This window comes from Mauremys mutica, chromosome 3 (genome assembly GCF_020497125.1).
Source record: "Mauremys mutica isolate MM-2020 ecotype Southern chromosome 3, ASM2049712v1, whole genome shotgun sequence".
Taxonomy (NCBI): Eukaryota; Metazoa; Chordata; order Testudines; family Geoemydidae; genus Mauremys; species Mauremys mutica.
In genome coordinates this window covers 127,359,971-127,380,600 of record NC_059074.1, presented here as the reverse complement: position 1 = coordinate 127,380,600, position 20,630 = coordinate 127,359,971, and the positions used below count along the sequence as shown (strand labels likewise).

Below are 20,630 nucleotides of genomic sequence, written 5' to 3'. Positions count from 1 at the left end.
AGTCTCCCAGCATCACCACCAGTGCACTCGTCCTGGGGATGAATGGTTATGAAAACCAACACCCCAATAAAAGAAAAAGGTTCTCTCGATCCCAAAGGACCAAGCCCCAGACCCAGGTCAATATACACATCAGATCTTACCCACAAATCACGCTGTTGCCAATCCTTTAGAATCTAAAATCTAAAGGTTTATTTACAAAGGGAAAAAGGTAGAGATGAGAGGTAGAATTGGTTAAATGGAATCAATTACATACAGTAATGGCAAAGTTCTTAGTTTAGGCTTGCAGCAGAGATGGAGTAAACTGCAGGTTCAAATTGAGTCTCTGGAACATCCCCCGCTGGGATGGGTCATTCAGTCCCTGGTGTAGAGCTTCAGTTTGTAGCAAAAATCCCTCCAGAGGTCAGAAGCAGGATTGAAGACCAGATGGAGATGAAGCATCAGCCTTATATAGACTTTTCCAGGTGTAAGAATCTCTTTGTCTTCACTGTGGAAATTTACAGCAAAATGGAGCCTGGAGTCACATGGGCCAGTCCCTGCATACTTTGCTGAGTCACAAGGCGTGTCTGCCTTCTCTCCATGGGTCCATTGTGTAGCTGACGGTCCTTAATGGGCCATCAAACAGGCTAGGCAGAGCTAACACCAGCTTGTCTGGGAGGCTTCCCCCAGAAGCACAGCACAAACTTGAAATACAGACAGCATAGAGCCAACATTCATAACTTCAACTAAAAATGATACAGACATATAGACAGCATAATTATAATCAGCAACCCAGAACCTGGTCTTAGACACCTTATATGACCCCCTTTACTTAGGATTTGGTGCCACTACAGGACCTTGGTTGCAACCCATGTTCTATATGGTCCCCATTTATATCAATAACGTCACACCCTCTCTCAGCAGCAGCGCTCACACAGCGAACGGGAGGACAGGTGGTGGCAGGAAGACCAGCAGGCGACTCAAACGCTGCTTGGACTAATGAGGGAGCAAACGGACACGCTCCGGCGCCTTGTGGATGTTCTGCAGGACCGCAGGCAGGAGCAGAGAGCCCCCCTGAACTGTATCTGCAACCGCCCTCCCCCGCCACAAAGTCCTGTCCCCCTCTCACCCAAAATCACAAGAAGGAGGGGCGCTAGGGGCCGTGAAAACTGTCACTCCACCCCAGCAGAGCGCTCATGTAACAAACAGCTCTCATTCCCTAAAGTATGAGAATTGCTTCCCTTCCTGGCTCACCCAATCCAAAATCCCAGTTTCATCCCCCAACTGTGTAGTTGAGTATTAAAAATAGCTTGCTGTTCATTACTGTTTCCGTCATGTTTCTTTGCAGAAGACTTTGTGTGAAGGGGAGATAGGGGTTTGTTAATTGCATAGGACATCCACCATTACCAGGGTACAGACATGGGGGCAGGATCAACAGCAGGTCACACACAGAGTGCAGTCACTAGGCACCCGGGTCACTCTGGAAGGTGTCTGCTGCCCCAGGTCAGTCTGGGAGGTGTATGCTGCCCCAGGGTCCGAGCGCCTGGCATCCACAAATGGCAAGGCAGGCTGCCCTTACCATGCCCTTCCACCCTAGCCATGAGCCTCTCCGATGCCCTGAGCCCCAGCCAGAGCCATCATCCCCCTACACCTACTCACCCTTCCCACACACCCCTCACCCCTTCCTGCAAACCCACCCCTTCCTGCACACCCTCCTGTAACCGTCCTCCCCCCAGAGACCGCTGTAGGAGCAGGAGCCTGTCATTCCTCGAGTGTAGAAGAGGTCTGTACATCACTGCATACCGTACCCACCACAGTCTGCGTCCCTGTTTGAACCCTTTAACGCGATTTCGTTAGTAAAGAAAACTTTGTTAATTAAAAATGTTCCAATAACTTTATTTTTAAACGTCTGTTGGAAGGGGGGAAACCTGGTGAACGGGGTATGTAACCGCTGAAAAAAGTCAATAGTAACTGAAACGGGGGCAGGTTCAGCTTCTCTGTAAAGAGACTGGACAGTCATAGGTTACCCTGCTCTCTGAGGAACCTAGCTTTCAAAGCCTCCCGGATGCACAGCGCTTCCCGCTGGGCTCTTCTAATCGCACGGGTGTCTGGCTGAGCGTAATCAGCAGCCAGGCGATTTGCCTCAACCTCCCATCCCGCCATAAAGGTCTCCCCCTTGCTCTCACAGAGATTGTGGAGCACACAGCAAGCTGCAATAACAATGGGGATATTGGTTTCGCTGAGATCTGAGCGAGTCAGTAAGCTCCTCCATCTCCCCTTGAGACGTCCGAAAGCACACTCCACCACCATTCTGCACTTGCTCAGCCGGTAGTTGAAGAGTTCCTTCTCACTGTCCAGGGCGCCTGTATAGGGCTTCATGAGCCAGGGCACTAGCGGGTAGGCTGGGTCCCCGAGGATCACCGTAGGCATCTCCACATCCCCAACAGTTATTTTGTGGTCCGGGAAGAAACTACCTTCCTGCAGGCGTCTAAACAGACAAGAGTTCCTGAAAACACGCGCGTCATGAACCTTGCCCGGCCACCCGACGTAGATGTTGGTAAAGCGTCCCCTATGGTCCACCAGTGCTTGCAGCACCATTGAAAAGTAGCCCTTTCGGTTAATATACTGACTGGCCTGGTGGGCCGGTCCCAGGATAGGGAAGTGAGTCCCATCTATAGCCCCACCGCAGTTTGGGAATCCCATCGCGGCGAAGCCATCTATGACGACCTGGACGTTTCCCAGGGTCACTACCTTTGAGAGCAGTAGGTCAACGATTGCGTGGGCTACTTGCATCACAGCAACCCCCACGGTAGATTTGCTCATGCCAAAGTGGTTCGCTACTGACCGGTAGCTGTCTGGCGTTGCAAGTTTCCAGAGGGCTATGGCCACTCGCTTCTGCACACTCAGGGCTGCTCGCATCCGGGTGTCCTGGCGCTTCAGGGCACGGGACAGCAAGTCACACAGTTCAAGGAAAGTGCCCTTACGCATCCTGAAGTTTCGCAGCCACTGTGATTCATCCCAGACCTGCAGCACTATGCGGTCCCACCAGTCCGTGCTTGTTTCCCGGGACCAGAATCGCCGTCTCATAGCATGAACGTGACCCATTGCCACCATGATCTCCGCGGCGCGGGGTCCCGTGCTTTGTGAGAGGTCTGTGCCACTCTGACACTTCATGTCCTCACCACGCTGCCAGAGCCTCCTCGCCCGATTTCTCAGCAGCTGACTCTGGAAGAGGTGGACGATAAGGTGCGAGGAGTTGACAACGGCCATAAGTGCAGCGATGATCACAGCAGGCTCCATGCTCGCAGTGCTGTGGCGTCCGCGCTGTCACTGACCAGAAAAGTGCGCAAACAGATTTCCCACCAGCGCTTTCAGGGAGGGAGGGCGGGAGTGATGGTTGAATGACGACAGTTACCCAAAACCACCCTCGACACATTTTTCCCCCAGCAGGCATTGGGGGCTCTACCCAGCATTCCAATGGGAAGCGGGGACTGCGAGAACTGTGGGATAGCTGCCCAGAATGCACCGCTTCCAATGTCGACGATTGCCCCGTTAGTGTGGACTCACAAAGTCGAATTAGTGTCCTTAGTGTGGATACACAAATTCGACTTCATAAGGTCGAATCCACAAATTCGACCTAAGTTAAATCGAACTACTCTTGTAGTGTAGACATACCCTAAGACTATTTTCAGAAAGATGAAAAGCCTTAAGAAAATATTGTGCTCCCTTTATTTTAATAACTATTCTCTCTCTCCTTCCATTTCAGCAATGCTTATTATGGATCATATGGAAACATTTGTATTGACTTGAGCTGGGGTTGAATCCGTCCCTGTGTTTGATAGAAATCCCTTTGTGAAGAAGATTCCTCAGTTAAAACATTTTTTGAAAATGTCTCCACATACCACATGCTATTAAATATTTTAGCAAGATTGGTGGAGTTGGGTGAGATGAGGCAACAGTAGGAGGGAAAGAAGGTAGTGGGAAGAGAGGTTCTTCCAGGTGATATGTACTGGAGCAGTGGTGTAGTATTGGTCTGGGTATGACTGATTACAATAGCATTGAATAAAGGTAGGCAGTCTAAGCATGCTGAGAATCCGCTTTCACTGTAAAGAGAGCTGGAGTGTTGTGATCATTTACAAACATTCAGAGAAGTTTGAATCACTCGATCTATTTTTCTAGTGCATGTAATGCAACTGATCTGATAGAATTGTGGGGAACTGTTGCTTTAACAATGTTTTCTTAGTCCTCAGGCTTTGCAATACACCTCATGCTTTATCTTTGCTCCCAGCTTAGTTTTTGCTAGGTGTTCTTCAAACATTCTCTCCATTTCTTCGTTCTGATCTTCATTAAAAAGATTCTTCCAGTTGCTAACACCACTTACAAAGAAGCAACCTTTATGTATGTATAACACATGTACAAAAGCTTTGAAAATGAAGAATGTAGCATTTCTATTTTTTTCTAAAGATCAGCCATTTTGATCACTTTCACTAACTGGAGTTTGTTGCTATGTTTTTTAAACACAAGGCTTGATTCAGTGTTACTTCAGTGTAATTCTACTGATGTCAGTAGAATTACTCCAGTGTAAAACTGCTATAATAGAGTCCATCTCATTAAGCTTTATTGACTAATACAGTATAGCACATTAAAAAGGAATATGCATCTCATTTAAGGAAATAAAGTAATTACTAGGACTTTATGCAATACCGTTTTGTGAGGCAGCACTGAGTAAATAAAGGGGAATTCTGAATTCCCCTCAACAGATGACTGTGAGACTGGTATTCACAGAATCAGCATCAGTGTAGTATGCCCTCCCAAGAGAAGGGACAGGGATCATAGAATCCTAGAACTGGAAGGAATGTTGAGAGGTCTTCTAGTCCAGTCCCCTGCACTCATGGCAGGACTAAGTATTATCTAGACCAACCCTGACAGGTGTTTGTCTAAGGGCTGGTCTACACCGAGGGGGGGAGGGAGGAATTGATCTAAGATACGCAACTCCAGTTATGCTATTCACATAGCTGAAGTCGAAGTCTCTTAGTTCGACTTACCTGGCTGCCCTCACAGCGGCAAGTTGACTACTGCGGCTCCTCCATTGACTCCACTTACTCCTCCTGCCGAGGTGGTGTACAGGTGTCAGTTTGGGAATCAATTTATTGCGTCTAGACAAGACGCGATAAATCGATCCCTGATAGATCGATTACTACCCGCCGATCCGGTGGGTAGTGTAGACGTGGCCTAAGCTGCTCTTAAAACCCTCTGGTGACAGAGGTTCCATAACCTCCTAGGCAATTTATTCCAATGATTAACTACCTGAGAGGAGTTTTTCGTAATGTCCAACCTAAACCTCCATTGCTGCAATTTAAGCCCATTGCTTCTTGTCCTATCCTCGGAGCCTAGCAAGAATAATTTTTCTTCCTCTTTGTAACAAGCTTTTATGTACTTAAAAACTGCTATCATGTCCTCCCTCAGTCTTCTCTTCTCCAGACTAAGCAAACCTAATTTTTTCAATCTTTCCTCGAAGGCCATGTTTTCCAGAACTTTATTCATTTTTGTTCTCCTCTGGACTATCTCCAATTTGTCCACATCTTTCCTGAAATGTGGCACCCAGAATTGGACACACATCCTCAGCTGCAGTTTTATCAGCTCAGAGTAGAGCAGAAGAATTAATTCTCGTGTCTGGTTTACAACACTCCTGCTAATACATCCCGGAATGATCTTTGCTTTTTTTGCAACAGTGTTACATTGTTGACTCTTATTTAGTTTATAATCCACTATGACCCCCAGATTCCTTTCCACAGTACTCCTTCCTAGGCAGTCATTTCCCATGTGTGCAACTGATTGTTCCTTCGTAAGTAGACTACTTTGTATTTGTCCATATTGAATTTCATTCTGTTTACTTCAGACCATTTCTCCAGTTTGTCCAGACCATTCTGAATTTTAATTCTATCTTCCCTTCGCCACACAAGTTTCTGCCCAGCCCCATCCACAAATTAGGCACAGGTCTGCCTTGTTAGCTCCAATCTTCCATGCCTGATTGGAGCTGCTGAGAACTGAGTGTTTATTCAGGGTTTCCTACCTAGCACTCTGTCATACAAGGCAATAAAAGCGTATCCCTCGACATTCTTTAGAGAAATCTACCTCAAAATCCTTACCTACCAGTGAAGAGAGAGGGGCGTTCCAGTTCACTCTGTTCATAGAACGTTATCCTTGGATCCAAAAGCCTGGGTCAGCAATTTGGGCTTCCTTATAAATTCTAGATTGCTCCTGTGAGACTGTTTCCTCCTCATCCTCAATGATTTTTATAAAAATGATACATGTTCCCACAATGAGCCACTTATGAAAGAAGATTGTCTGAATTTTTAAAGATCCTTCTATTAACCTCTGTCATTGTTCTGATAAAATAAATGAAAAGAGCATAATGATTCTGGGTTACAAATTCTATATTTTCAGATTTAGTCTACACATTGAATAATTGGCATAGGTAGAAAAGGGAACAGTACTTTTTCCAGTCATGAAAGCTGTGAAGAATTTATCCCAGGTTTCATAAGAGGGAAGTGGAGATATGCCATTGGTAAAATAGTAAAAATACATAGCTCTGTCTTTTGGATTTCGAACAAACACCCGTATCTAGAAAGTTAATATATATTTCTGGAGCAAGATATAGCAAAACTGCAGTATCAGAAAAATAAAAATATTTAATTATAATATTGATAATTTCTTGGACCTCATATATTAGGCACAGAGATAACAATTTAATCCTAGATGCAGAGGGTTGGATTAAATGACCTCCTGAGGTCCCTTCAAACTCTGATATTCTCAGATCTTTGATCACAAAGGATGCAATTATTTCGTTATTCCTCATTAGATTTCAAAGATTATTGGCTAAATTCACTGAAATGTGCTTGCCCTGAACTCCTTGGACTCTCCAGGAAGTAAAGATTAATCTTTAATTAAAGATTATGTCATGTGATTAAAACCTCATATGTCCCAACAAAACTGGCAATCCTAGCCAGGGTTCCAACATGCCCCCTCCGATTGAGACAAGATGAACTAATTAATAACATTTTTAATGCACTTATCAAATCAAAGATTTAAAAGGACACAGACAAATAATGAATGCAAGCAGAAAAACAGAAAAGCTGCTTGGATAACAGTTATCCTGGGAGGGAATCCGCCTGTTCCACCAGAAGATAGCCACATTCAAGTCACTGTTAATGTTAATGGCAAAAACTAATTTATTTGGTGGAATTTCTATTGCTTTTGGACATCTGGATCATCTGGACACTCTAAGCCTAATTCTGCACTGACTTACATCAAATGCAACCCCCATGAATTTCAAGGGATTTCTCAGTGCAGAATTGGCACACTGTTTACATTGTTTTTGACAGAATAGTTAAATAACTGATGGTGCTTCTGCCTGATACCGCCTCAGAATAGCATAGACGATAATGAAGTCTAGGGCTCCTTTCTAAGGCAATGCCATACAATGGGCATATGCATACATAAAAGATCTATTAAGCAGGGTGAGGTATCAAATTTAAAGCACACATCTGACAAATTGCTGGTATTATGGACTAGAACATAATTATTTACAATTGGATACACACAAATTTAGATGATTTTTCCAGTGTACAAAAACAAGTGAACAAATCATACTAAGGGAAACAGTCACATTAGGTTTTGCTCTTTAGGCGTTGCAATACACCCCATATTTCATCTTTTCTCCCAGTTTAGTTCCTGCTAAACACACTTCAAATTTTCTGTCCATTTCTTTACTCTGAGCTTCAGAGAAATGGTCCTTCCAGTCACCAACAATTCCTGCAAACATTAAATATTATATAATCATTTGTTAGAAAGGATCATCACTCCTTGGTTGAAGTTGTAAGTAGTTTTCCATTGCAAGTCTGATTTTTGCACATTACAACCTTCACTCCCCCATCTATATCCCTAAGAACTGATCCTTTCTTCTTGTGCCTCTACATTTGAGGTTTGTGACGACAGGAGAATTTTTCAGCAATGTATGAGTTGAAGTATAGAAACCATTACTAAAATGTAGGATTTTTTAAAAATATAGGTAAAGTTCTTGGTATATCTTCTGTTTTAGTCATACCATATCTCAGAAATAATTGGCCCCAGAAACATCCATTTTGTAATATTCAAGAGTCATTACACTCATTTACACCTGGTCTGATTTGGCCCCAAGGCTATAGTTTTTTTTCCTCTATAAGATGGTCTTCAAACTGCAAACTGAGCATGTATATTGTTAGGTGTGGTGCTTCTTCTTAAATAAATGTAGAGGAAGAGATCAGATTCTCCATGCACACTCCACCATTAACAGCTCTGTTCTTGTGTGCCACTCTCAGTCTCTGGCAGCCAGAGATCCTAACTCAGGGCCTGATAATGTCCCCATGATTCATAACCCACAGAGGGGAACTTCCACACATGAATCTGATGTATTCTCTATAAGGTGGGGTAAATTGTCTTCAGAACATCTTCCACTTTCTTTGGAGACCATGTGACCCACACATCAGGAGAGGTGGGCCAGTAGTGAGGCTGTGGGAGAGACAGACGTAGTCTTCCCCACAACGGAGAGGATTCAGTGAAATCCCAATGAACGATAAGAGAGCTCCAGGCTAATGTGAGCTACAAGTAACCCCACTGTATCTCAGAGTACATTCCTGAGCTAACCAGTGGTAGTGCCACAGTCACTGCAGCAACTGTATTAGGTGATTTCAACTTCTGCACTGATTGTGGTGCTTCTACGTTAGCCCAAGATTCCACAGCCACCAATAACAGCCATAGCACTTGCCCAGGGACAGTCTGGCTCAACACCTATAGTTGGATGCACTCTAGATTTTGTCTTTGGCCTGGGATTGGAGGTGGATGTCACATGCTCGTTACAGTGGGGGTTATCAGTGCTCCTCTAGTGGCATCAGAGAGGCCTTTCCCTGGCCATCCACCCAGCAATAAAAGGTTCCTGGTTACTATCCCAGCAAGACAGAGGTCCTGAGCCACTAACCCTTGCAGAGGCCTGTGCCTTCACATCACACCAGCAAGCTAGAGTTGCCAAGCCTGTGATGTCACAAAGGCCAAGACTTTTACAACCTCCCTAAAACATAGGGATGCTGGAGCCAAGACCTCATCTGAACTTGCGCCTTCAGTTCACCCAGCCAGCTCGAGGTGCTGTGCTAGTGAGTTCACTGCAAGGGACTGGTGATCATTTATAGGGAGTTTTCAGAAATGTACCTTTACGGAAGAGAATTTTCCCAAATGTTCCATGGGTTTTGAAGGATTTCTCTTTCATAGCTTCGAAGCTGCTTTTCTCTGCAACAGTCTGAATCTCTTCCTCACTTAGGGAGAACCCAAAGAAGTCAGCTATTTTTTTCAGTCCTAATGTCTGATTCTGAAAACAAGGAAGATAAGAGTGAATATTATTGAAACAACATTCCATTTGGATCACACCTGTTGAGTGATTGTTACAGTATCTCTGAAGGGTTCGTACTTTCACGTAGCAGAATTACTTCATTTTGCATCACTGAGGAACTCTAAGAGGTGTAACTTCCGGGCAGGTTCTGTACCGAGGGCTTTCTCCTGAACTCCTTACTCATGCAATTAGGATACTTTGTCTAAATGAAGAGCGGGCTCTATACTTTTTATATGTGGCTGTGCATACAAGTGAGTAATAATAATACCACGTAGAGCCTTTCAGCACATAATTGAGTCCAGAAAGTTTATACCTGTTAGTATTCATATACTTCAGGTGTGCTGAAGCAAAAGACATTGCTAAGAAATGTGCAAATAAGGACATGCCTGAATAAGGAATTCTGTACTCTTCACACACCAAGTGACGGTGCATTTTGACAGATACACCACTGAGCAGAAAGAGCTGTTCTAACGGGATTTGACAATAGTGGACCTAAAAATAATAAGAGGAAAACTAGGAGAATACATTAAAATAATAAAATAATTGAGCCCCTCAGAGCAAGCCAGGAAATAGAATTTCCATCCCACCAAAAATATTGAATTTGCAGGACTTTTCATCAAAAATCAGGATGAAAGGCCAAAAATTGAAATTCTGCAATACTTTCTTTTGGACATGCTGAAATGTTCCTATTGTGGAAAGGTTGTGATGTTTCCAAAATGAAATATGATTTCTGGTAGCCCAGGGAGCTAGGGAGTCAGCTGCTCAGGGAGCCTAGGAGCCCACCGGTCCATTCGTGAAGCAGACATCCCTGGAAGCCAGCCACCCAGACTCCTGGCCAGAGGCAAATTATGGTTTTGTGGGGCCCTGGGCCACAGCAAGTGGGGTCCCCTCCCCACCCCTTCTGCCTGCAGACCCCCCACTCCCCTACCAGCAATCCTGCTGGGGAAATGGGGTTGGGGCATGGGGGCTTGCCCTGCCCTGCCTAGCACTCCTGCACTGGTACCCCAGCTGGGTTTGCCCACCCAGTGCTCCTGCCAGGGAGTGGGGCATGCCCCTGCATCCGCATCCCACTCAGGGCCGGCTCCAGGCATCAGCGCTCCAAGCGGGGGGCGCTCTTCCAGTTGCTGTGAGGGCAGCAGGCGGCTCCGGTGGACCTCCCGCAGGCGTGCCTGCGGAGGGTCCGCTGGTCCCGCGGCTCCGGTGGAGCATCCGCAGGTATGCCTGCGGCAGGTCCACCGGAGCCGCGGGACCAGCGGACCCTCCACAGGGACGCCTGCGGGAGGTCCACCAGAGCCACGGGACCGGCAAGCGGCAGAGCGCCCCCTGCGGCGTGCTGCCGTGCTTGGGGCGCTGAAATTGCTAGAGCCGGCACTGATTCCACTCCCCAGCAGGAGCACCAAGCAGGCAGAGCACGTTGGGGCACCCATTTTTCCCAGGGCCCCCAATTAACTGTGGCCCCTGGGCACAGGCCCCATTGGCCCAGTGATTAATCCACCACTGCTGGTAGTTAGGGAACTGGGGAGCCTGGAAGCCATCAAAAGTGTTGAAGCAATTTACATGTTCCCACGGATAGAGTTCATTGAATCAGCATTTTCTGGTGGAAAGCTGACAACCTCTTAGAGAGAGAGAGAGAGACTATTTTTTCTAAGGTACCACACTGCAGGCACTGAAGAAATTAGATCACCCTCTTTTTATTTTATTTTTTAAATAATTGCCCAAACACCTTGTCCAATTTTCAGCAATCTTTCCAGGAAAAAAAAAATCTACCCTGCCGTTTATCACAGCTGTGAAATTTCAGGTGAATTCATTTCACTTTAGCAAGGTTGGGTGTCGGGATCATAGTCAGACTGCAAACTGAACATGGTTTTTCCACTTAACCTATTATACAAGTGGTTAGCATTTCTCCATGGTCACTCTCCATATGCTTTGTGGTAGCTGGGCATAATAGGAAGGTATGCGAAAGACAGCCTTGGTTTGCAAATGGAAATTGTTATTAGATGGCTTTGTGGATTTTGTCAGTGCTTCACACACTTCATGTTACTGTAATTTAGGTTAATTCAATATGTAGACTACAATCCCATCCAGCTCACTCATATGTGAGATTTGGAGAAGTCCACATTTTAGTCCACATTGGTTGCAGATGGACATATCTTATTGTCTTCCATTTTGGCAAAAATTCCCACTAAAGACAATTAAAGGTTTGACTGAGTGAGGACTGAAAAACTTGGCCAGTTTTATTGTGACAATGTTTTATCTGAGTTTCAGGGCTAAATGAAGTAAGTGAGTGGGTGGAAATCCATTGAAAGGTAACAGCGTTACATCTGCTTACAGCAAGGCTGATGTTGGCTCTTGTTAATCATTTCCCCATGAAGTGAATAATATTAGATGTAGGCCTTATTCGTTCCAAAGTCTCTTTGTTCTTAGATCAGGGGCGGCTCCAGGCCCCAGCACGGGCCATGCCGCGAGGGGCACTCTGCCGGTCACCGGGAGGGCGACGGGAGGCTCCGGTGGACCTCCCGCAGGCATGCCGGCGGAGGGTCCGCTGGTCCCGCGGCTTCAGTGGAGCTTTCAGTGGAGCCGCGGGACCAGCGGACCATCCACAGGCACGCCTGTGGGAGGTCCACCAGAGCCGCGGGACCGGCGACCGGCAGAGCGCCCCCTGCGGCGTACCGCCGTGCTTGGGGCAGCGAAATGGCTAGAGCCACCCCTGTCCTAGATTCAAGTTTCTTGGCACATTGGTGGTCACAGAGGGTGAAATTCCACCCTACTCAGAGGTCTTGAACTAGGACTATATGACATTTGCATCTGACTTATTTCTTCATAGGGTTGAAGTAGAGCGGATTTAAAAATTTCCACTGAAACATTAGTTTTTTTATAGAATGTGGCTTGTTGATCAAATTTTCATGAAAATTTCTTTTGTCGGTTTCTATCAAAAACAAAATGAATTGCTTTGGCCTTGCATTGGCTTAGTAGCTCTGTTGTTATTATTAGCTATGCATTAATTCAGTAAGAAGCAAATATTCCTTTAAACAGCATTAACCTCACCTCTTTCAGCTCTTCATAGGTTATCACCATAACATTTTCATCATCCATATGCTTGTTCCATTCAACTAAATAACCAAAATAGGATCCCCAACACACTGAAGGAAAAAACCCCAGAAAGTCAGAATGATTCAGTAATAATGAGGTAAAGATGAACTGAGACAAGGAACGTGGACTCCTTTTATAGGCTTAGGCTGACTTCATGGTGTCAGACAGAGTTTTGAGGTGAGGACTACAGTAACACGTTTTGCTACTGCTCTTCTGAACAGAAGCAATAAGTATTCCCTCCATCTAAGGGCTAGTACTGGCCACTAATGGAAGGGCACACATCTACTAGGTCAGTAGTTCTTAACCTGGGGTGCACGCACCGCCTGGGGGTGCGAGGTGCCCTTTCTGGGGATGTGAGACAAGCCAGATTTTTTTAGAAGGTAAATCATTGAAAACATAAATTAAGCACTGGCACGTAAATACAGCTACTTTGTTTCATCAAACCTATGTATTTATTAATATTATACGTTTTAAGAGGTGCAAGGACATATTTTGAGAACCAAAGGGGTACAGGCTGCAGTAAAGGTTAAGAACGACTATACTAGGTGGAAAGAACTAAACACCCTCTTAACCACCTTAGGGACATAGCATACAAGCTGGAAAGCTAGCCAGCTGAACATTCCAGCGCACTCCTGTTTGCCAGGGAGATATCCTGTCTGACTGCTGGCTGGGTCAGAAAGAAGGTTCTCCTTTGCACTGTTCCATATCACAGCTGAGTGAGTGATGGATTTTTTGGGTTGGACAGTGAACCAAAAAATCCAAAAAAGAATCTGGTTTGATTAGAACCAAAAACAATGGTTTTTTTTAATTGTTTTTTTTTTTGCTGAATCAAAAAAGTAGAAAAATCTTAGTTTAAAATCAACCAAAATGTTTCACTTGACTCCAAACAAATTTTATTTTGAGTTATTCATTTTGATCCAGCCGTTTTGGATTCTTTTCACCCTTTTTGTAGTCTTTTCTTTAACTGACCAAATTTGAATGCGAAATGCAATTTTGAATAGAAAAGTTTAACAAAACATTTCAAACTGAAACAGTCAAAATGAAATGATTCAGAACAATTGAAACAAAATGTTTCCTCTGTTTAGAAATTTTATTTCCAAACAAAACCATTTACGAAATTCAACCTGAAGTCAGCAAATATTTTTGACCCCCAAAAAACAATTAGTTGAAAACATTTTGCTCACCTGTATTCCCTTCTTTATGCACCAGTGGGAAAAATTTTAGCCTTCTACCCACTAAATTAATTCATTTGATGCATAGATTAGCAGGGAAAAAAGTATAGGGGGAGGTTGTTTTGACTAGGAATATTGGGTTTGGATTTCTAGGCCAGCATGCTTATACCTATTGTGACAAAGCTCTGTCTTTATCTCCATGGGTCCCGCGTTTCTTGGCAGATTTTGCTAGCCTCAGAGGCTCACTGTGACCCTTGACGTAGCCCTTCTCTCTCTAGAGGCAAGGGTCACAGCCTACTGAGCCATTTTCATCATAAGCCAGTGAGAGAGGTGAGGAAAAGCTATCCTCCCTTGCACAGTCTCTGTTGTCTCCCAGACTCAGTGATTAATTAGGGGGGTAAAGGTGGGAGCCCAGGCCCACCCTCTAATCCGGGCTCCAGCCCAGGGACTCTAATAGTATCAGCTATGGTAACTGACTTTTTAGAAACAGGACATGTACAATTCCCTGGGCAACTTCTCCACAGCAGCCCCCCACTTCCTCAAGATCCATTTCACCTTTACCTCAAGGCTTCCTTCCTTGTGCCTGATATGGTGTGTACCCCTCAGCCTCTCCAATGGCCCAACTTCCTCCTGCAGCTCCTGACATGCACACCCACTTGACTAACTGGGAGGCTTTAAACTAGTTTTCAGCCAGCCCCTGATTGGCTTCAGGTATCCCAATCAACCTAGTGTCCCCCCTGCCTTCTGGAAAGATCTTAATTGGCCTCAGGTGTCTTGATTAACCTGGAGCAACTGCCATTTGGTTACAATGGTAACAGGGATTTGTTTGTCCTGGGGCTAACATACCTGTTTCTCATTACTTTCCTATAGCCATCTGGCCTTACTATGTCACACTATTTTCATAAGTACCGTATTAGCATAGTCACTAATATAACTCATATTTAATTTCCTAAATCTGTGTTTCAGACTGTATAAAGTTCAGGGTAATGGTAGTCAGGCTGTAAGAGCTTACATGACTTACTCAAGATCACAGAGGGAGTCAGTGTCAGCGAATGAATTATCTCTTGATTTCAGGGGTCACAGGCTGATTTGAATTACATCATTTATAAATCTAGAATAACTCTAACTAAGACCATGAAGTTCTTCCTGAATTATAACATTACAACTAAGATCAGAATCTGCCCCACGTCTTCCTGAATCCCAGTGCCCAGTTTTGCCAATGCATTAATTAATCAGAATAGCTGAAAAACAGAGTGTACATTTTCCATGCATAAAAGCTGTAAAATACTCATCCCATGAGCTGAAGGAGGGAAGTGTAGGTATATTATTGTGAAAATGGAAGTAAGATACAGCGGTGTCTTTTGGATTTCGAACCAGCAGCAGTATCTAAAAAATATAAGTAAATGAATTATTTGTTTAAAGCTTGAAAGTCAATACAAAAAAGTTTGTACTTTTCCTAGCACAATAAGATCCTGGTCTATGACTAGGGCTCTTGGCACTATGGTAATATAAATAATTAATAATTAAGAAAAAGGTTATATTTGTTTAACAATCACAGCATCAGTAGAATCAGTTTAATTAATTTTACCTTATTTGAAAAATAAGGAATGGAAAAGCTCATTAGCAGGATATTTTCTCCTGAAATGATAGCAGAGAAATAGTCAACATTTAAATTGTCAGCATTAGGTTTCAGTGTTCATGCACCATGTAGACGAATGGGGCCAGTTTACTCCCAACCTAAAGCTATTCTTTCAGTTGTCCGCTGTCCTAGTACACAACACTGTATCAGTTCACATGCAGAAATCTTATCTTCACAACCATAAAACCTAGATGGAATCATAGAAAACACAAGGCCCTGTATATAACATAGAGGAAATCCAAACGGGTCTGAAAGTGCCTTTACAGTGGGTATTTTCTACGATACTGTAAATAAGGACTAACCTTGGCCTTGCTTTTGAAAATAGATTTGGGCAGGACTTCAGGAGAGAGATGTGTTACTATGATTCTTCTGAAAGGTAATTCCTTCATCCTCTTTAAATAAAATTGGAAAGAAAGACAGAATTAAATAGCCTCTTTAATAGAATGTTATCTTTTTAAGAATTATTTATTTTAAAAAATTAGACTTAGCAGGAAATAATATCTTTTCCTGCCAATCCAGAGGGTGACTATTTCACTACCATTAACATACGGCAGAATCTAAGACAAATTAGCATTAATTTGTCCAAGTTCTTCCTGAATCTCTCATTTCTTTCAAACTTTAACTACCATGCTCCCAATTATTAATGTTCCTCTAATGCCCTCTAGTGAATGAGGTCCCATGTATACTGTGCAAGACCCTGTTCTAACAGTATTTCCTGCCTGACTAGAAATAGGGGGGCCTGTTCTTTTGAGATGTCCAGCTGAGCTTAGGCAGAACCAGTGATACACTCATTATCTAATGGCTGACAATAAGCACTTCTTGTGTTCTCCAAAACCTAACTCTTACACATTCAGATAAACAGAACTAGCAAACCCTTCTGCAATAGCACCCTCTAGTCAGGGCCGGCTTTATGACCCACTGGGCCTGATTCCAATACCCGGCAGCGAGCCGGGGCTTCGGTGGCACTTCGGCGATGGGGGGGTCTGCTCCGGGTCTTCTGTGGCACCGAAGGATCCCCTGCCGCCGAAATGCCACTGAAGACCCCTGGAGCTTAACCCCCACTGCCAAAATACAGCCTAAGACCCCCGGAGCAGGGCCCTCTTAGGCGCAGGCGCTGGGCCCTCTTAAGCACAGGGCCCAATTCCGGGGAATTGGGGGAATCAGCTTAAAGCTGGCCCTGCCTCTAGTGACTCCCAGTAAGGGTGCATTTACTGACATCTCAGGGGTGGCTTTGTGGCTAAGCAGATGGAAAGGTTTCCTGAGTACCAGTCTAGTGCTCTGAGTGTTTGCGCACAAGTCATTTCTCCATTCTGTGCCTCAGTCTCACCTTCTGTAAAATGGGGATAATGATACTTACCTCCTCTGTAAAGTGCTTTGAGATCTGCTGATTTAAAAAACTATATAGGAGCATGGTATTATGACGTGTGACTAATGAATATCTTTCTACAGTTCCAAAAGGACAGGTCACTGTGTCATAAAAATCAGCATCATAGCTCTGACTTATTGTCCTGAGATGGGAAATCCAGTTCAAACAGAATAAAAGACAACCTAAATCTTGAACCAAGCCCCCCTCCCTCCCTTTTTTTTTCAGTTTGATAAAATAAAATGCAAGGGGTGGCTAACACATGATACTGAGAGTCAGGAGTCCTGGGTTCTTCCCTTTCTGGCTCCATCACAGATTTCCCATGCGAGCCCTTTGCGATCAAGGAGAGACAATGTGGCAGTGGGAGGAGGAGCATTACTTCAAGGCTAGTGAGCTGATGTTGGGAGTGTTTTGGATGGATGAGAGAAGGAAAGGTGGAGAAGGATGAAATATGGGAAATGGGGAAAGTCGAAGGGGGAAAGAAGTGGATTTTTCAAAACAATTCAGATTAATCTGAATGAGCATCTAATGGACCAGGAGACAGGATGATCTCTCTGCTACTACAGCAGAACCTTCTAGGTCAGGCTTTGAGATCCATTGACAGAACAGCATGAAGCGGTTTGCATTGTTTGTGTTATGAGAGCTTTTTGGCTAAACAGAGGGCCCTCTGAAGTCTCAGGCAATAAAATCAGTTACTTACAAAAATTATAAAAGCACACACAAGTTCTGTCTACAGGGAGCGTATATGGCATATAAATCAGCTGTTCAGCAGCTGCAGATTCCGTGAGCTTTGTACTAGTGTTAGAGGTTGTTCATCTATAGGCCTTGCATTGGTTGATATTGTCCCTCAGTTTCACCATATGTATCTCCGAAAGTATCAGTGTTCCCTTCACACACACCCCTCCCCGCCCTCACTCTTGAGCAGATCACTACTGCTGTCTTCTGTGGGAGAGCTGTGCATAGGCCCAGGGTTGGCACCTTGCTGTGTTTACCCCCTCAGTCTGCTCTTGTTTTTGGAGTAATTTGCTGCAATTCTATGGCCCTAACGTAAGTTCCCTCTAATCTACGTGGCCGTTCAGCAGTCTACCAAGTGCTGTACACTTCAGGTGTCCCTTCTCCCACTGCTGCACTGCTCCTATCCTCTGCCTTGGAGCCCCTGGCCAGCTGCTCCCAGGAGTCTCCTGCTTGCTGTGCAGTGTGTGTGTGGGGGGGCACTGATGTCAGGGTATCCACCTCCCCTTCCCACCTCAGTACTCCATATCCACAGAGCAGTGGGGGCACGGCAGGGCTCAGAAGTGGGATGCAGGGAACTTGCTGGTGGCTGCTGGTGTCTGTCTCCCACACTCACACTGTATGTCTCTCTGTCTCACACACACACACACACTCTGTCTTTCACTCACCTCCCAACATATATTTGTATTGGTGGTGGTGTTAGTTCTTGAGCACTTTAAAAGAAATGTGGTGTTTGAATTTTTGTCTGGTCTATGCATTTCATAATTTTTATTTCTCTTACACTTAAATTTAATTCTTTGAGTAGCGAGTTCTAAAATGGCTTAACTGTCCTGGCTGGAATAATTATCCCTATGATAGCTCTTCAAAGAAATATATATCCATTGCTAATTGCCTCTTTTCTGGTGGAGGCTCTTAAATCCCTCCTCTCCACATAGTCAGCTCTATGGAGACAGTAGTAGTGCAAAGGAGAGAGCGACAGATCAGAATCTAAGGAAACCCAGTGGTGGGGAGGTCATTTGCATGAATTATCCACCCCTTGTCGGAACCTCCATGGTTTCCAGTCATGGACTGGCTAAGCAAATTCACTACACCCTGATTGTGCTGACCTGATCACACCTTGTGGGAGGTAAGAGTCCTCCACAGCCTGTAAAATTCAGCCATTACAGTTTATCAATTCTTACGGTTCATATTAACATTTCTAATATCATCCCGAGCTGACCTTAAATTTCTCTGGATCCCCTAACTCTAGACGTGGCAATACCAATAATTCATTTTTAGTATTAATTCTCTCATTAATTTCCTCCTTTGTATATTTGGCAGCTGTAATTTCCAAGTCATTTAGGACTTGATCAAGCCAGTTAGTACCTGAAACAAGATAGAAACAGGTTTAAAGACTACGGAAGTGAAAATTGTCACAACAAGTATTGAATGTATTTAGTTGCAAATACCTGTGTATGATATCAATTACTGTGGAAGAAAAAACATTAACATTCAAGGATAGTATCTAACTAAACTGAAATCTTACTTTGATACAGGAATATTTTCCTGTTCTTTATGACACAAGCTAAGAGTGAACACAAGTGTCATATGATTGAGCTACATAATTTGTCAACAAACAGGAACAGTCCTGTTCTCTGGGTGAATTCATATCACAGATAAATGCAGACACCACCATTGTCACTGACTAGGCTCCTACTTGCCAATCCAGGGTAAGCCATTAGTTCTTGCTTGACCAAAGTTAAATATTCAATAGTGGCTGTCTTCTTCTCAGCTCATTCATCATCACAATGCAAAATATTAGTAAAGGTTTGTCATCTGCATTGAATCAGATCTACAATGAGACACACAGGTACATTTTCTCTAAACTGATAAACACTGGACATATAGTTACTTAAAATGTAAATATTCAAAGGGAGAAGAAAGTAATTGACAGTCATTAATGGCCGAAATTATTCTTCTCACCTCATTCATCTGAACAATCCCTAATACAGTATCTTCACGATGGACAGTATTTACTATGAATTGCAGTCATGTATAATCATTGTATTAAATGCTGCCTAATCATTCATAACTTCTGTATAATATTTCATATTTAGTTTTTGTAACAAACTAGCAATAGTCACCATTTCTAGGGTATCCCACTAGGATCACATCGTCACTCCTGGCTTCAAAAGAATCAAGAACTTGGAAAGTTTCCAGGTTGCAAAAAGCAGCAGGGTACAAAGTTCCTTTATAGGAAAATAGCAGGTCTTCAGGGGCTGCCTCTTTACTATCAGCCAATGCCTTCTCCATATATTCAGCTACTGTCTTTCTGCTCTTATCCATGTTTGAGAAACTCTCTATTCAGAGAGACTGAACCTCAGGCTGTCTTTTAGAGAAACAATTGTGGTAGTGATGTACAGCGTAAGTTAATGGTGAAAGACACTCCTTTGGACATGTTAATGATTAACTTGGAGCGTTTGAGATTGAAAGGGGCTGTGGCCTTGTGTACTGAGCTTTCTAGATATCTGGAACTATAAGCATCCCAGGGAAACACGCACTGCACTTTGCATTCAGCAGTTCCCACCTGAGTCAAGGGAAGTTTTCAGATACTCAACAGTTTTGAAAATCAGGCCATTTATTTAAGTAGCTATAATATGGATTTAGGAGCCTAATTTTAGGTATCCATTTGAAAACACAAAACCTTGCTCAGTATATTGTAGTTCTTCTTCGAGTGATTGCTCCTATGCATTCCATGTAGGTGTGCGCGCCTTCTCCGGAACATTTTTACCCTAGCAACTCCGGCGGGCCGGCTGGGCGCCCCCTGGAGTGGCGCCGGTATGGCGCTGGATATATACCCCAGCCGGCCCGTCCGCTCCTCAGTTCCTTCTTCCCGCCCGTGACGGCCAGTAGGAACAGTGGAGTGCTCCCTTACCTCCACAGCCCTAGCGTTCTCCATAGTTATAGTGTACATAGTTGTTAGTAGTTAGTTAAGTTAATTGTTGTAGTTGTATATATAGTTGTATAGTGTAGTTTAGTAGGGAATTAGAGGGGTTAGCCCTCTTCTTCCGCTCCCGGTGTGGGCTTATGCCCGGGGCACCGGGATTCAAGCCCTGCGCGGCTTGCCAGCGGCCCATGCCAGTGAGTGACCCGCACGACTCCTGCCTCCGCTGCCTCGGGGAGTCGCACAGGACTGACAAGTGCCCGATCTGCGTGGCCTTCAAATCCCGAACGAGGAAGGAGCGGGACTCTCGCCTG

The 20,630-nt window shown here is 44.3% G+C and overlaps 1 protein-coding gene across 2 annotated transcripts; it reads right to left on the bottom strand.

Moving 5' to 3' along the window:
• Window positions 1-7,024: 7,024 nt before the first annotated feature.
• Window positions 7,025-19,799, bottom strand: LOC123366241 (sulfotransferase 6B1-like). 2 transcript variants are annotated; one of them, XM_045009509.1, is made up of 7 exons: window positions 19,517-19,798; window positions 18,613-18,758; window positions 15,601-15,690; window positions 14,919-15,045; window positions 12,443-12,537; window positions 9,220-9,376; window positions 7,025-7,791 (listed from the first exon to the last, which is right to left on the bottom strand). In XM_045009509.1, the coding sequence occupies exons 1-7, from the start codon at window positions 19,716-19,718 to the stop codon at window positions 7,661-7,663; spliced, it is 948 nt and encodes a 315-aa protein (XP_044865444.1). In that variant the 5' UTR covers window positions 19,719-19,798; the 3' UTR covers window positions 7,025-7,660. The 2 variants fall into 2 exon arrangements, with proteins under 2 accessions (XP_044865444.1, XP_044865445.1); XM_045009510.1 differs by lacking the exon at window positions 15,601-15,690 and having other exon boundaries at window positions 19,517-19,799.
• Between the last annotated feature and the right edge of the window lie 831 nt (window positions 19,800-20,630).

Coding starts and splice junctions, on each gene's coding strand:
- LOC123366241 (XM_045009509.1), bottom strand. CDS start 19,718: ATGGATAAGAGCAGAAAGACAGTAGCTGAATATATGGAGAAGGCATTG. Junction 15,046..15,600: donor TTTTCAAAAGCAAGGCCAAG/GTTAGTCCTTAT, acceptor TATATTTTTTAG/ATACTGCTGCTGGTTCGAAA. Junction 7,792..9,219: donor GAAAATTCTCTTCCGTAAAG/GTACATTTCTGA, acceptor TAATGTTTGCAG/GAATTGTTGGTGACTGGAAG.